The sequence below is a fragment of the Cyprinus carpio genome, chromosome A4 (genome assembly GCF_018340385.1).
Source record: "Cyprinus carpio isolate SPL01 chromosome A4, ASM1834038v1, whole genome shotgun sequence".
In the NCBI taxonomy this organism is placed as follows: domain Eukaryota; kingdom Metazoa; phylum Chordata; class Actinopteri; order Cypriniformes; family Cyprinidae; genus Cyprinus; species Cyprinus carpio.
In genome coordinates this window covers 3,823,632-3,838,046 of record NC_056575.1, presented here as the reverse complement: position 1 = coordinate 3,838,046, position 14,415 = coordinate 3,823,632, and the positions used below count along the sequence as shown (strand labels likewise).

At 34.8% G+C, this 14,415-nt stretch overlaps 1 protein-coding gene across 1 annotated transcript; it reads right to left on the bottom strand.

Annotated features, from left to right (window-relative positions):
• Positions 1-5,818: 5,818 nt before the first annotated feature.
• Positions 5,819-14,136, bottom strand: LOC122139356 (probable polypeptide N-acetylgalactosaminyltransferase 8). The gene is made up of 7 exons (XM_042736158.1): positions 13,535-14,136; positions 7,547-7,763; positions 7,308-7,474; positions 7,032-7,212; positions 6,580-6,777; positions 6,372-6,486; positions 5,819-5,971 (listed from the first exon to the last, which is right to left on the bottom strand). The coding sequence occupies exons 1-7, from the start codon at positions 13,725-13,727 to the stop codon at positions 5,819-5,821; spliced, it is 1,224 nt and encodes a 407-aa protein (XP_042592092.1). The 5' UTR covers positions 13,728-14,136.
• Positions 14,137-14,415: the final 279 nt, after the last annotated feature.

Below are 14,415 nucleotides of genomic sequence, written 5' to 3'. Positions count from 1 at the left end.
GCATACAGTCATTCATCCTCCAGCTGTGATAAGCTTTGAAAGAGTAGAATGAGAATTTGTCAGAATATGACTATATCTCTTAAACTCAAAAATGTAAGCAGAGAGAAAGGATTCAAACACTTCTCAGATTTTCTACCATGCATTAAGTTACCAATAACGTAGATAGAATTTACTGTCGTCTATGATATACTTTAAAGCATCAATAGCGGTCCAGATAATGATATTTAACACCACTTCATATTTTACGCAGCCACAGAGTACTTAACATTCATAACAAGTATTGAATAAAGTATAAACATGTCTAAACACGATGTGACCCATTTAACCCGACGTACCAAGAGGGTCTGGCTGCAGACTTGCACTTGCATTCTCAGACTTGCATTCTCACACTTGCACTTGCATTCTCACACTTGCATTCTCAGACTTGCATTTGCATTCTCAGACTTGCACTTGCATTCTCAGACTTGCATTCTTACACTTGCATTCTCAGACTTGCATTCTCACACTTGCACTTGCATTCTCACACTTGCACTTGCATTCTCAGACTTGCACTTGCACTCTCAGACACTTGCGCTTCCGTTAGTGACATCACTTGTAGTCTTTATGATGCTGTGGTGGTGATTAAACGATTAAAACTAATTCAGTACTATAACATACGTACAGGGTCCTGCAAGAAAAAGACAAGACCGGCAAATCCGTGGTCACAGAACAGCAGAATATGAACGCAATGCAAAAAGTCTTTCGTTAAGTGTTTTCCTCCTGTAGAAAAACAAACACTTAACATGGCTTAATGTATTAAGATGCTATTCAAATATCAAATTAAATATACAGTTCATTAATATAATGAATATGTATATAGTATTTTCCTCACATACCGCAAAATGTGGCATAATGGACTAAGATGATAAAGGCCAAACTCACTATGCTTCTCTACATTATTAAAATACATGACTAATATGTACAGGCAAGCAGGTGACCCCAGAATAAACGCAACACGCAAAGTTTCACGTTAAGCATTTTTCCATATAGAATAAACTGTCTACAACTCGTTTATGTCACTGTCTTTGTCCATTAAGCTACATTATGTGTTTTATTTATAATGATTTTCTATAGGAGGAAAACTTTTAATGTACAATTTAACGCACTGCGTTCTGTACGGAGTTGATCCTTTTAAAATCACTTAATGCATTTCATAATGCACGTTTATATTTGCTGGTCTGTATATACGTTGAGTCAACAACAAGACATATAGGCTAGGCCTACTGAATTGTGTTTATCATCTTAGTCAGTTTATTAGGCCACATTAAGCGTTTTGCTGTATGGGAGGACAAAGTTTGTGCATTGTGTTCATAGCCATCTGCTTGCCTTGTAGTACATTAAATAATAACTATATATCGAATTTGGTCTTTTAATTGAACTTAATAATATCTTAATACATTATGCCATATTAAGTGTTTGTTTTTCTACAGGAGGAAAATGCTTAACGAAAGACTTTTTTGCATTGCATTCATAATCTGCTGTTCTGTGGCCACGGATTTGCCGGTCTTGTTTTTTTCTTGCAGGACCCTGTATGTTATAGTACTGAATTAGTTTTAATTGTTTAATCACCACCACAGCGTCTCCATTGGCAACACGCATGATTTGTGTTGATTGCAAGTGACGTCACAGGTAGCGGAGAGTGCAAGTAGCGATTGCAAGTGACTTTGTAATTTAGTTTCTTTTTTCTTGTCTTCACCACCTGGCTACTGTTGTAAAATGTTGAGAGATTCAAACAAAAAGTTATCAATAGATAGAACAAAATAAAAAAATAAAGACTGCAAGTGACGTTGCTAGCGGAAGCACAAGTGTCTGAGAGTGCAAGTCTGAGAATGCAAGTGCAAGTCTGCAGCCAGACCCGACGTACTGAGTCAGGTGGACCGAAGCTAGAAAGTAACCTACGAACGTGGATATAATTAACACAACTGTCGTGTAGCGACCCTTAAACTCCTAACTCTCATCCATATCGAATATCAGAAATAACATCTGTCAAAGAAATACAATATCACGAGTAATGCTGCAGATTTACTTACTTTTCTCATTCACGCACACGCTGAGGAAAGTGTCACTCACAATTATAATCTAACCGACCGATGCTCTCTATCATCCTGAATACTAACTGCGTGACAACCGACTGACCATCTCTATCTTACTGCACACTACTTGCGTGACGTCAGATATAATATACAAACCAGCGCATGCTTTCCTATTACAAGCACTGAATAAACGGGAGTAAAAGTGAAACATGAAGCACATTATGGTCAACTGTACTAAATAATAGCAACTCTAACATAACTTTGGGGCCTTTTCTACATCCACACATGGCTCTTTTTACCACTAGAGGGAGGCATCGCTTGAGCATTAACTGAGGGAATACAACACTTTAACTTGTAGCAAATAAGATGCTTTCACTACCCAAATGCAAGGAGGTTCGTATTTCATTAGATTACAAAAAAAAAAAAAAACATCTTTGCTTAACCCTCATGTTGTGTTCAATATTTTCTTTTTCCCAAAAATGCTAGTTAATGTTATTGCATTAGACTAAAACTTACTGACTTTGCTCTCACAGTGTTTAAAAACTTCCCAAAATTTTTTGGTAATTTTTGTGCTTTTTTTGGTAATTTGGTGTTCCCAATTTTAATAAACAAATAGAGTTTATAAATTTCTTGTTATGCTATATTATTACCAGATATTTGATTCAATCTTGTGTCCTTTCAATTTGCACACATTTTTGTATTTCTTTTTGGAAAGGATTGATCGCAGGCCTCATTGATCTGCGCTTATGCACCTCAGTTTTATCATAATATAGCATAATGAGAGATTTACAGGCAGTTTTTAAAAAGGCCAGTGATGCAGATATTATGCAACAGAGGTTGAAAGAGTACAAAAATATTCTACTCAAGTAAAAGTACCATTACATTAATGAAATTTTACTTAAGTACAAGTAAAAGTACCAGTCTAAAAATCTACTCAAGTAAAAGTAAAAAGTAGCTCATTTAAAATTTACTCAGAGTAAAAATTACTTAGTTACATTTTAACAGTGGGAGGGAGTCAAAAATGAAACAGGCCAAGGGTGTCAAACTCAGTTCCTGGAGGGCCACAGTCCTGCACACAGGGGCGCCGCCAGGAATTTTGGGCCCCATGACAAAAAAATCTAATTGGGCCCCCTCTGCGCAGTTGTTGTCACCACATCTCTAGGATCTAACTGTCCCATCAAAAGCTTTACATAACTCTAATCAAAGGCTTGCAACTGTCTTGCTTCTTGTAGTTCAATACTAGTACTAGCACAATATTTACTGCTGGTGATTTGTAAATGCAAGTCTGCATACAGTATGCAGTTCACTATTTGATGCAAGATTAAAAGCCACCATAAAAATGTCCTTAAAGCAACACTATGTAACATTTTTTACCTTAAAATAATGTTTCCAAAATCGTTTCAGTGGTTCATCAAGTCGTAACAGGGTGAAAGGCACTTATGCCACAAACCTGGGTGAGCATCCTGCCTATGACTTCTGCCTTCTTCCACCATGCATATCTCATTTTCATCATCACTGTAAATTTCTTTGCCTTCTACCTTTCCTTCCACAGTTCTTCCTCCTTCTATCTGAGAGGGCCCTGGCTCTGTAGGATGCACACAATGCATGTGGATATACATATATACTGTGATATATACAGTATATTAAAATATGCCATATACCAATAAATGACACTAACACTACAGAACATTGACACAAATTACCTATAGTTCTGTATTACCACCACTTGATTACATACATTAGATACGATAGATTTGTGTGTGTGTGTGTGTGTGTGTGTGTGTAAGCTTCTCAAAAAATTGCCCTTTATGATGGGAATAATAAAGTCTGTATCTATAGATGTCATTTAATGGCCAAAATTCAGTCTAAATGAACACATCCAACTGGATTATTTTAATATTGTCTGTAACTTACATGCAGGTTGAGGTAAGCTACTCATTGTTTTTAACAGCATCCAGTACAGACAGGAGGTTGTTGTTTTTTTTTTTTTTTTTTTTTTTTTTTTTTTTATGTCATAATGGTCATTATGTGAGAAAATAATTTGTGTTTGATTTCTGTCATTAATAAATATTTCATTTTCTTATTTGTTATGTTAAAAAAGAGCAAGAGAGACAGAGAACCCCACACAGACTCCCTGGAATGATGCTAAGTCATTAAGACAGTGCTGCTCATCATCATCATGGATGTTTTATTTTTTGGTCAATGGTGATATTTAACTTTTATTGCCAAAATAAGTAAAATCAAAGATATCATTTCTTTTATTATTATTTGAAATATACTCAATGATGATGGTTTTTATAGTGTATAATATAATAAAAATTTTAAATTAGTTTTTACCTATTTGTTGGGGCCCCGGTCAGTCAGGGGCCCTTGGAATTGTCCTAACTTTTCCCCACTATACGGCGCCCATGCCTGCACAGTTTAGATATAACCCTAATTAAACACACCTGATCCAGCTAATCTAATCATTTAGGCTTATTTGAAAACTACATGATATGTATGCTGGAGCAGGGTTAGAACTAAACTCTGCAGGAACTGAGTTTGACACCCCTGGGATAGGCCTATTAATCTCAAACTAGTTGTTTTTAATTAAAGGAATCAGTTATTTAGAAAAATAAGACCTTTAGGCTGTTACCAGGCAAATCAGTATCAACAAACTCATCTTTTCAATGCAGAGGAAATGCAGAAGCTTCATTGGAAGTGGCATTGGGATGTATTTACACACTGTTTAGTGCAGGACAAGAATGCATTTAACCTGCAGTTACAAATGCATGAATAATGTTTTGATATGCAAGACATAAAATGTTGAATTCTCATTTGAAATTATAAGAAATTATTAAAAAAAAATTAAAAGATACTTTAAATGTGAAATTAAAATGGGCAGTATGTGTCAGCAAGTCACTGTTAATAAGTGAGTGATTGAACCGAATCATTTAAACGGCTGATTCATTCAGGAACGAAACACTGTCATGTTGCTCAGAGACGCAACACTGTGCTTTGGTGGCTGTGTTTGGAATTATTTTTTTGTTGTAGAAATAGAGCAAAAACAGGCAATATGGTGTCTAAATGCTCAGGTCTCTTAATTAACTTGTTTACTGACCTGTTGTTAATTAATTATATATATATATATATATATATATATATATATATATATATATATATATATATATATTAACAATAGGTCAGTAAACACACACACACATATATATATATATATATATATATATATATATATATATATATATATATATTATATGTGCATATATAATCATGATGATTTTTGGAGGAAAAGACGGCATTCTTTGTGTGATTTTGATTTACTATATGAAATGATATAAATATGTACATTTTCTGCCCCTATATCTTTAATTTTGTGATCATTCTAAATGCACTTTACAAGACTGAATTACACAGTGAAAGAACGCACTATAAATGCGCGCGCACATCATTAAAACAATTATCGCAGACGATATATATCCAGTTCTTCTTCTCCTTAGTCCAGGTAAGACGCCTCTGATGTTGTCTGTGCTTCAGGAGTGGCTTAACAAGAGGAATACGACAACTGTAGCCAAATCCCTTGACACGTCTGTGTGTGGAGGCTCTTGATGCCTTGACCACAGCCTCAGTCCACTCAAATTCACTCAAATTCTTGAATCGATCAGAGGTGGAAAGTAACAAATTACATTTACTCGCGTTACTGTAATGGAGTAGCTTTTTTGTGTACTTCTACTTTTTTAAAGTAATTTTTAAAATCTGTAATTTGTCCAAACTTCTGCGACTCTGAGGGCATTTCTCTTCATTACATTGCTAAGATCAGGCATGTAGGGTTTGTGTGCCCTTTCGATGTGAGCAATTTTAGAGCAGGGCACAATCTCTATACTTCCTCCACACAGCCACACCTGAACCAAAACACAGTGTTGAGTTTTTCCATTCTGAATCTATTTTATCGACATATATTATTATAAGGAAAGGTAAATTTGTTCGAAAAACATGGAAACTGTTTTTATCCTATTGTTAGTCATATTTGTTTGCTTGGTCAGTGTCTATAAGGGTTTTGAATCATTTGCTGTTGAAGGCTGTAAGGACCTTTGCTTCAAAATAGGTGTAATATTTTGGCGAAGTGATGAACTGTAATGCGGTCAACAGACAGGGAACTAGGCCTATAAGCTGTGCATTTAACTGAAAAATATAACTGAACGTTCATCAGTCAATCAGAAACAAGTATTTAACATCCCAGTGGTATAATTAGAATTTAATATAGTATCATTTAGGAGAATGTTCAACGTATTTGTGAATTACCCGTATTCCTAATTCAACATTCTCTCCTCCGTACACCTCCATCCCTCCATCCAGAGTCCCAATCTCACCGAAGAACAGACGATCAACCACAAGAATTCCCATCACAGAGGGGCTCCTGGAGAACAGGCCGAACAGAAGGATCTGTAACACTCTCATTTGGGGTGGAATACAGACAGTATAAAATGTTAAACTAACAACACACACTTACTTTCCTGGCTGTGAAGGATCTTTTTGATCGTACCACTTCTGTGGGAATCCCACGTACGTGCACCAGAGAGCCCAGTCAAAACCATGAGCAGAGGCTGAATACTTTGTCACTTGCAAGTCATAGTAATTGACTCTATCAAACACAGGGCTCAGGACCAGCGTACGGTCAGCCTGGATACGTGCAAGCAGAGGCTCCGCCCTAAAAGAGAGAGAGTACTTGAAAAAATGTGTTCATTTGATTATGTCTGTGGTGATTGTTCACACTAGTGTTAACTAAAACTAAGTTATTTGTACTATTTTTTTAAATAAAATATCAATAAACACTTTAATCATTTATAAATAATACTAAAGTAACACTGCTTCACAATATTGTTTTAAGACATAGATTTTCATCTAGGTGAGCAAATATTTCATTTATTGCCAAATACTGAAGTCAGCTGAACAGTTTCACACCATTTGACCTGGACTTCAATGTGGGCATCCAAAATGGCAAGCACATCCCCAGTGGCAGCCTTCCACCCTGAGATTCTGGCCTGGGAAAGTCCTCTCTGCTGTGAATGGATCACCATCTTTACCAGGCCTGGGTGCTTCTCATTAATGGAGCTCATATAAACATGTAGCTGTGTTTTCAGATCTTATGTGGGACAGATACATCCAGAATTAATAACTCATTTTGTGAACAATATGCCTCTGAGACGAGGGTTGGATGGGATTTTGAGAGAAACAAACCATTTGTGCTGTGGTCGTCCACTAGTATGATCTCTTTGAGCAGGTGGGCTGGAGTTCTGTTGATGATGCTGCAAATGGCTCTTTGAATGACAGACAGAGCCTCATCCAGATAAATCAGCACCACGCTGAGGGTGGGCAGATTGTGGGGGTATTCTCGGCCAATGCATCTACAGAAATAGATGAATGCCTCAAGATGGATGTTGAATTTCAGAGAATTTCCATAATCCGCTGAAACTCACCTGTGGTCTCGAGTGTCCTGCAGCTCCCGGTCCAGAGGCAACTGGTCACTGAGGAAGGCATTATAGCCGTATTTCTGAAAGAGATCCTCAGCCTTCCTCTGGTCATCCTCAGAAAGTTCAACAGTCCATTGCTTGAAAAGGTACGAGTTTGGGAACAGCTTCTTTGGTGATTTCTTCTCTGGTTTCTTCTCATTTCTCAATTTAAGGTTTTTTTCTTCTGCAAGAATGTTTAATTTTAAATATCATTGTCTACAAAAATCGCTTCAAATTATATTAATACAAACCCACCATATTTACACTAAGTGAAAATAGCATATTTTCTTAGCGATAGATGCTATTTACACTAAGTGCAAATAACGCCATTTTTTTAATATAGATTGCAATAGATTCTATTTACACTAAGTTAAATTAGCAGGATTTTCTGATATTTATACTAGCTACTTATTGCAAATAGTGGCAATTATCTGCACCTCAGTATTGTAGTACATTATAAAACAGTATGCAATAACTTATTGAGTGTAAATTTTAATTTTCAAATTATTAAATGGATGCCCTCCCTATTGCGTAATGTAATGTAATGTAAGACAAGACATTTCACGAGATATGCGGGAGGCACGGTTTAAGCGCTTTTTTCTCCGCCGTACGAGACCAAAGTTTTGTTGATTTTTTTTTTGAATTTTAGCGGTATTGTGGAGAGAGATAAGTTTTGTAGTTTGAGAATGTCTAATATGGCGAGAAGTTTCACTCTCACTACACTTCCGGCTTCTGAACTGGTTGCAGTTCCACTCTGATTCCATATGAGGGCGCTCACAGGACGAGTGCAGAATGAATGGAGGTCAATGGCGGTATACCCCTCAAAATCCACTTTTCTCAGGATATAATTTTTTGTCGAGTAATTTGAATGTTGTATTCGAAAGGAGATGCAAAGAAATTACACACTGCTGGGTGTTAGATTTTTTAGAGTCACTTATTTGCTTTAAAAAGTCTTTTAAAATGTCAATGACTTCAAACAATCAGCTTTCATTAGCAGAATGCTACCGTGTTATTAGTTGGTATTTTGAAGGAATTTATTATAATTACTCCCATGCTAAGTTATAATTGCTTATATAATTTTGAGAAAAAGATACGATGGAGTTTTGTTTTGGCAAACTTTTTTTTTTTTTTTTTCTTATAACTTAAAAGGCATTCTAATCTAAGGAATATGTTTTTGTATTCTCCTTGTGGGTTAGGGCTAAAAACTAAGACAATAACATTGATGGTTTTATTATTATATTGGCTGTATTTACACTACATAAATAAGAAATTTGAAGTTATAAGATAAAAGATTACTCATGTTCTATAGATGTTGATGTCTAAATTCTGAATTGCACTACTTTATTTGTATTAATATAGAGTTTGCTGTTCTCATCGTTTTGAAAGTGAAAAAAGTGACGTGACATTCAGCCAAGTATGGTGACCCATACTCAGAATTCGTGCTCTGCATTTAACCCATCCGAAGTGCACACACACAGAGCAGTGAACACACACACACACTGTGAACACACACCCGAGCAGTGGGCAGCCATTTTATGCTGCGGCGCCCGGGGAGCAGTTGGGGGTTCGGTGCCTTGCTCAGGGGCACCTAAGTCATGGTATTGAAGGTGGAGAGAGCGCTGTACATGCACTCCCCCCACCCACAATTCCTGCCGGCCCGAGACTCGAACTCACAACCCTTCGATTGGGAGTCCGACTCTCTAACCATTAGGCCACGACTTCCCCCAAAGCTTTAAGTGTTATTAGATTTTGAGTGAGAATTTCTCTCTACTTCTATAGTACACTTTTCTTTTTTCTTTTATGTCTCTATCTATAATTTCTTTCAACACTAGAGGGTTAAGAAACATTACAAAAAGGAAAGCAATTTTTTTGTTTCTTAAACAATTTAAGTCTGACTTTTGTTTTTTTGCAAGAATGCCACTCAACCAAAGAGGATTGTAATTTCTGGAGATCTCAGTGGGGATCTGATTTATGGATGGCTCATGGAACAAGTAACTCAGCTGGTGTCTGTATTCTTTAAAAACCGTTTTGATGGGAAGATTGTATGTTCTAATTGTGATCCTGGTGGACATTACATTTGTCTTGTATTGGAAATTTCGAATGTAACCATTATTATTGTTAATATTTATGGGTTTAATCAACAAAAAGATAATGAGAAACGTATTGATCAAGTGGAAGAACATGTGTTAAATTTGCTAACCAAATATCCTAATTCTTATTTAGTTTTCGGAGGGGATTTTAATGTGGCTTTGGATAACGTCTTAGACAGATGGCCTCCAAAGTCTCCTGATAATTCTAGTTTGTACTTAAAGAGGTTTATGCAGTGATTTTCTTTACTTGACAGTTGGAGAGAAACTCATCCTTCTCAAAAACTATTTACGTGGAACAATAATTCCTTCTCAAACCAATCACGTATTGATTTGTGGCTTATCTCTAGAGATTTAAACAATGTATCTTCTGATATTATTCCATCACCACTTTCTGATCACAAATGCATCTCTATACGCATTCCTCTTTCAGATACTGCTAATTTACATAGAACTACCTCATACCTATTATTGATGAAACACAATCTGGCTTTATGCCAAATAGACACATATCTAATAATATAAGATTAATATTAGACATTTTAGATTATTCTGATTTAATTTCTAATGACAGCTTTATCTTTTTTTTAGATTATTATAAAGCATTTGATACTTTGGAACATGGTTTTTTATTTCAAGCACTTAAAAAAATTGGTTTTGGTGATTATTTTTGTAAGATGGTTAAAATGTTATATGTAAATGGAAATAGTTCAATTAAACTGAAAAACGGTACCTCTCCCAGGTTTTCTCTAAATCGTGGTGTTCGTCAAGGATGCCCAGTGTCTCCTTATCTGTTTTTAATTGCGGTGCAATTTCTCAATTTACATATTAAAAGCAGTAACCTGAAAGGAATCACTGTTGGAAATGCAGAATTAATCATTAGTCAATTGGCTGACGACACAGCATTGTTTTTGGAAGATTCCTCTCAAATCTCAGTAGCCTTAAATATCCTTCAGTCATTTTCTAAAGTTTCTGGTTTAAATCTCAATGTTGATAAATGTGAATTATTTCCCATTAAAAGTTGTCATCTCTCTTTAATCTGTGGCATAGCTGTTAAAAGCACTGTCAAATATCTTGGTATAGAAATAACTAAAGAAAAAAATAGATGTGCAACAAACTTTAATCCGATTATTGAAAAAACTAAGAAAAAACTTAATTGCTGGCTTCAAAGGGATCTATCTATTAAAGGAAGAGTTTTGCTCACTAAGGCTGAGGGACTTTCACGCCTCTCTTATGCGTCACAATCTCTTTATGTAGATAAGCCTACATGTAAATTGATTGATAGAGCTCTAACAGATTTTGTCTGGAAAAATAAATGCCATTATATGAAGAAATCTGTAATTTTAAATTCTTACAACAAAGGTGGTTTAAACTTTATTGATTTTAGTTCCTTAAATTACACTTTCAAAATAAATTGGCTTCATCGATTTTTGGAAAATCAAGACTCCATCTGGAATATTTTCCCTCAACAAACTTTTTCATATATTGGAGGTATAAAATTTTTATTGATGTGCAACTATAACTTATCAAAAATTCCTATCAAACTTTCAAATTTCCACCAACAGGTTCTTTTGGCATGGGCTTTAATATATAAACATAATTTCACTCCCCATAAATTCTTTATTTGGAACAATCAAAATATTTTATACAAAAATAGAACTTTATTTTTTGATCGGTGGTTTAATAATGGATTACTTTTAGTTTTGTCAGCTATTTAATGACAAAGGATTACTAATGAATTATGCAGAATTTCTTTCAGAATACAACATGCCAGTTACTCCCAAAGAATTTGCAATAGTTATAGGAGCAATACCATCAGGAATTTGTATGCTTTTTAAAAATTACACCCAATCTACTACTATAACTACTGCTTTCCCTGAGCCAGTAGACACTCCAAAAGGTAAAATATGTTTTTCAGGGAAAAAAGATAGAAATAAGAAAGTTAGATCCCTGTTTACTGAAGATATTATCTCGATATCTCCTGCAATCTCTTACTGGAATAATTTATTTAAAAATTTAAAGTGGAAAAAGATTTGGTCTTTACAACAAAAATATTTTCTCACCAATAAAGTGATAGAAGTATCATTTAAAATAATAAATAAATTTTACCCTGTTATTTTTTTATGATTAAATATAAAAACAATATTGAGACAAGATGCTCATTTTGCCAAGTTCACACAGAAACTGTTTATCATTTATTTTGGACATGTTCCTATAGTGAACATCTATGGAAAGATATGGAAACATTTATTAAAAATAATATCCAACAAGACATATCTGTGATTCCGATTCAAATAACAACAAATCTTGTTTTGTTATAAATTTAATTTATTTTCTTGGCAAATTCTATATCCATAAATGTAAATTCACCAACAACAAACCAATTTTTTTTGTTTTTCTGAAAGAATTTAAAATGTATCTTAATACTATTTCATCCTCTGTAAATAAGAAAGCGAGAAAAACAACCTCAATTTGTAATGACTTTAATTTGTATACTCTACTTGAAATATAAATCAATATCTTACCCTCATGTTCTTTTTTTTCTATTAGCAATTGTTAAATTGTTTGTATGTTTGTTTTGTATATTCAGATGGCATATTGTTGATACATGTTGTGTACTCTACACAAAGTTGTATATCATTAATGTCATCTTTGTATTGTTTGCATTCATAATAAAAAAAAAAAATGCTACCATGTTATGGGCAACAACAACTCAACCTGTAAGAAATCGAAAGGACATAAGTACTCGTTCATTCAACTTTCGACCTATAACCAATGTTGAACTTGCAAAACCTACAATCAGATCTGAGATTTCTCAACGGCAATCGGGTGAAAGGGACAAATTTAGCCGTCTAGCCCCATAGACTCCCATTCATTTTGCACTCATGGCGATCGCCCCCAGTGGAACTCTGGTGGAACTGCAACCAAAATTCGGTACAATAGGACTTAATAGGGAGTGGGAAGGCTCTCCGTAGACGGCATAGGTAGACGGGCTCTGGTATAATTTTATTTGCATCTGCATCCATTGTATTTCGTGCTGTTTTACTTCCTTTTCCTGGTCAGAACGTCTACATTTGGTAGTTTCAGTAGTGTGTAGTGTAAATGCAAAAATCGGATACGGGTCACTTTTAAAAGATGATGTAAGCAGGTCGTCAAAAAAATCGGATATAGTCAGAAAATCGGATTTGGGTATCAAGACCTGCAGTGTAAATGCAGCCCTAGACACTCCGTTAAGTGGGCATAATATTGTGCATGTTTAATTAAATTAATAATGCCTGACTATGAACAAAACATTCAACATTTGTATTGCTGACTGAAGACATCTGCTTTCATGTTATTATTCATATCACATATAGAACAAGTTATTTTCTTCCTTTGTGGAACACAAAAGAGAATGTTCTGAAGACTATTCACTCTTAAAAATAACGGCTAGAAAAAAAGGATTTGACAGCAATGCTACAGAAGACCCATTTTAGATTAAAAATCTTTAAGTGAAGTTATTAGAAGTTCACTTAAAGGTTTTTCATTTACAGAATTTTTCTTTCTTAGTACAAAGAATTTTGAAATTTTGAAGAAAGTTAAAAAAGATTCCATGTTAAAGGTTGTTCTTGCAGCCAATACCAATAAAGAACCTTTATTTTTAAGATTGATGGTAACCTAACAGTTTTAGTTAGAAATTGTCAATTTTTTTTTTCAAAATATCTTCTTTTATGTTTCAGAAAAAAGTCAGGGTGAGCGAATGATGAACTGTAAGAAAATAAATAGGGTCAATTATGATTTCAAGCCAACTTTAAGAGTGCTAAGAAACATCAGCTTTTTTTTTTTAATCAAATTTGATTACTTAAAAGATTGAACATTAATAACTCACCCACGGCTATTAAATGAGCCTCCAGTTTGTCCAGCTTGTTAAGAAGAAGTGCGCTGTGTAAAGAGAAGTTCTGCTGGACTTGGTGGAACTGCTTCTCTTGAGTTTGGATTTCCCCCCTCATCAAACTCATATAGAGAAACACCACAGCAACAGACAAGACTGGAAACAAACTCTTCACACAACTTATTCTCATGATGATCAGAACAGCAAAGATCACAGTGTTGTTTTCTTTATGTTTTCCGTCTTCAGGTGTCAGTTACTCTGTGAGACTGGCTCTGGTTTACATTGTTCGGTTTAAGCTTTTGTGATACTAATGTTTGATGAGTGTTTGACATAAATGTTTGTCACATTAATCATAACAAAACAGGGAGGGAGAAAACCAGGACATTAAATCCTGGTAGAGAGTTAAACACTGAGTACTTGAGATGTTATTTAGTCTTAATTTAATGATTACAGATGGCACTTGTTATACTAATAATTAATGTATGTAATAAAAAAATATTTTTTTAAATCGAAAACGACCCAAATAAAGTTCACTAAACTATGAAAAGTCAAATATACTTTACAGTGCAAAAACTTTTAAAAAATTACAACGCACACTGTAGTTATCAGTGAGACTGTTCACAAAATGTTGTGTAGTTTTGAGTATTTTACAAAAACATGCAGCACTGAAAACAGACTTGGCACACAGTATTACATATCAAGTTAATTTATGAAGGAACACTCTGCTTCTGCAAACAAGACCTACGAGTTTCACAGGCTATTTAACGAGCTAAGATTTTTTGGTTGCAGTTACTCTGTAAACAAAGTGCCGATGAACTGGTTTTCAGTTTTATTTGCATATTGCTTTCACAATACATATTGTTCAAAAGAAGCTCTAC

Excerpts from the sequence above, each read along its gene's own strand:
- LOC122139356 (XM_042736158.1), bottom strand. The coding sequence starts at position 13,727 with ATGAGAATAAGTTGTGTGAAGAGTTTGTTTCCAGTCTTGTCTGTTGCT. Across the intron at positions 6,487-6,579 it reads GATCCTTCACAGCCAGGAAA|GAGCCCCTCTGTGATGGGAA; the intron begins GTAAGTGTGTGT and ends CCTGTTCTCCAG. Across the intron at positions 5,972-6,371 it reads ATGTTGAATTAGGAATACGG|GTGTGGCTGTGTGGAGGAAG; the intron begins GTAATTCACAAA and ends GTTTTGGTTCAG.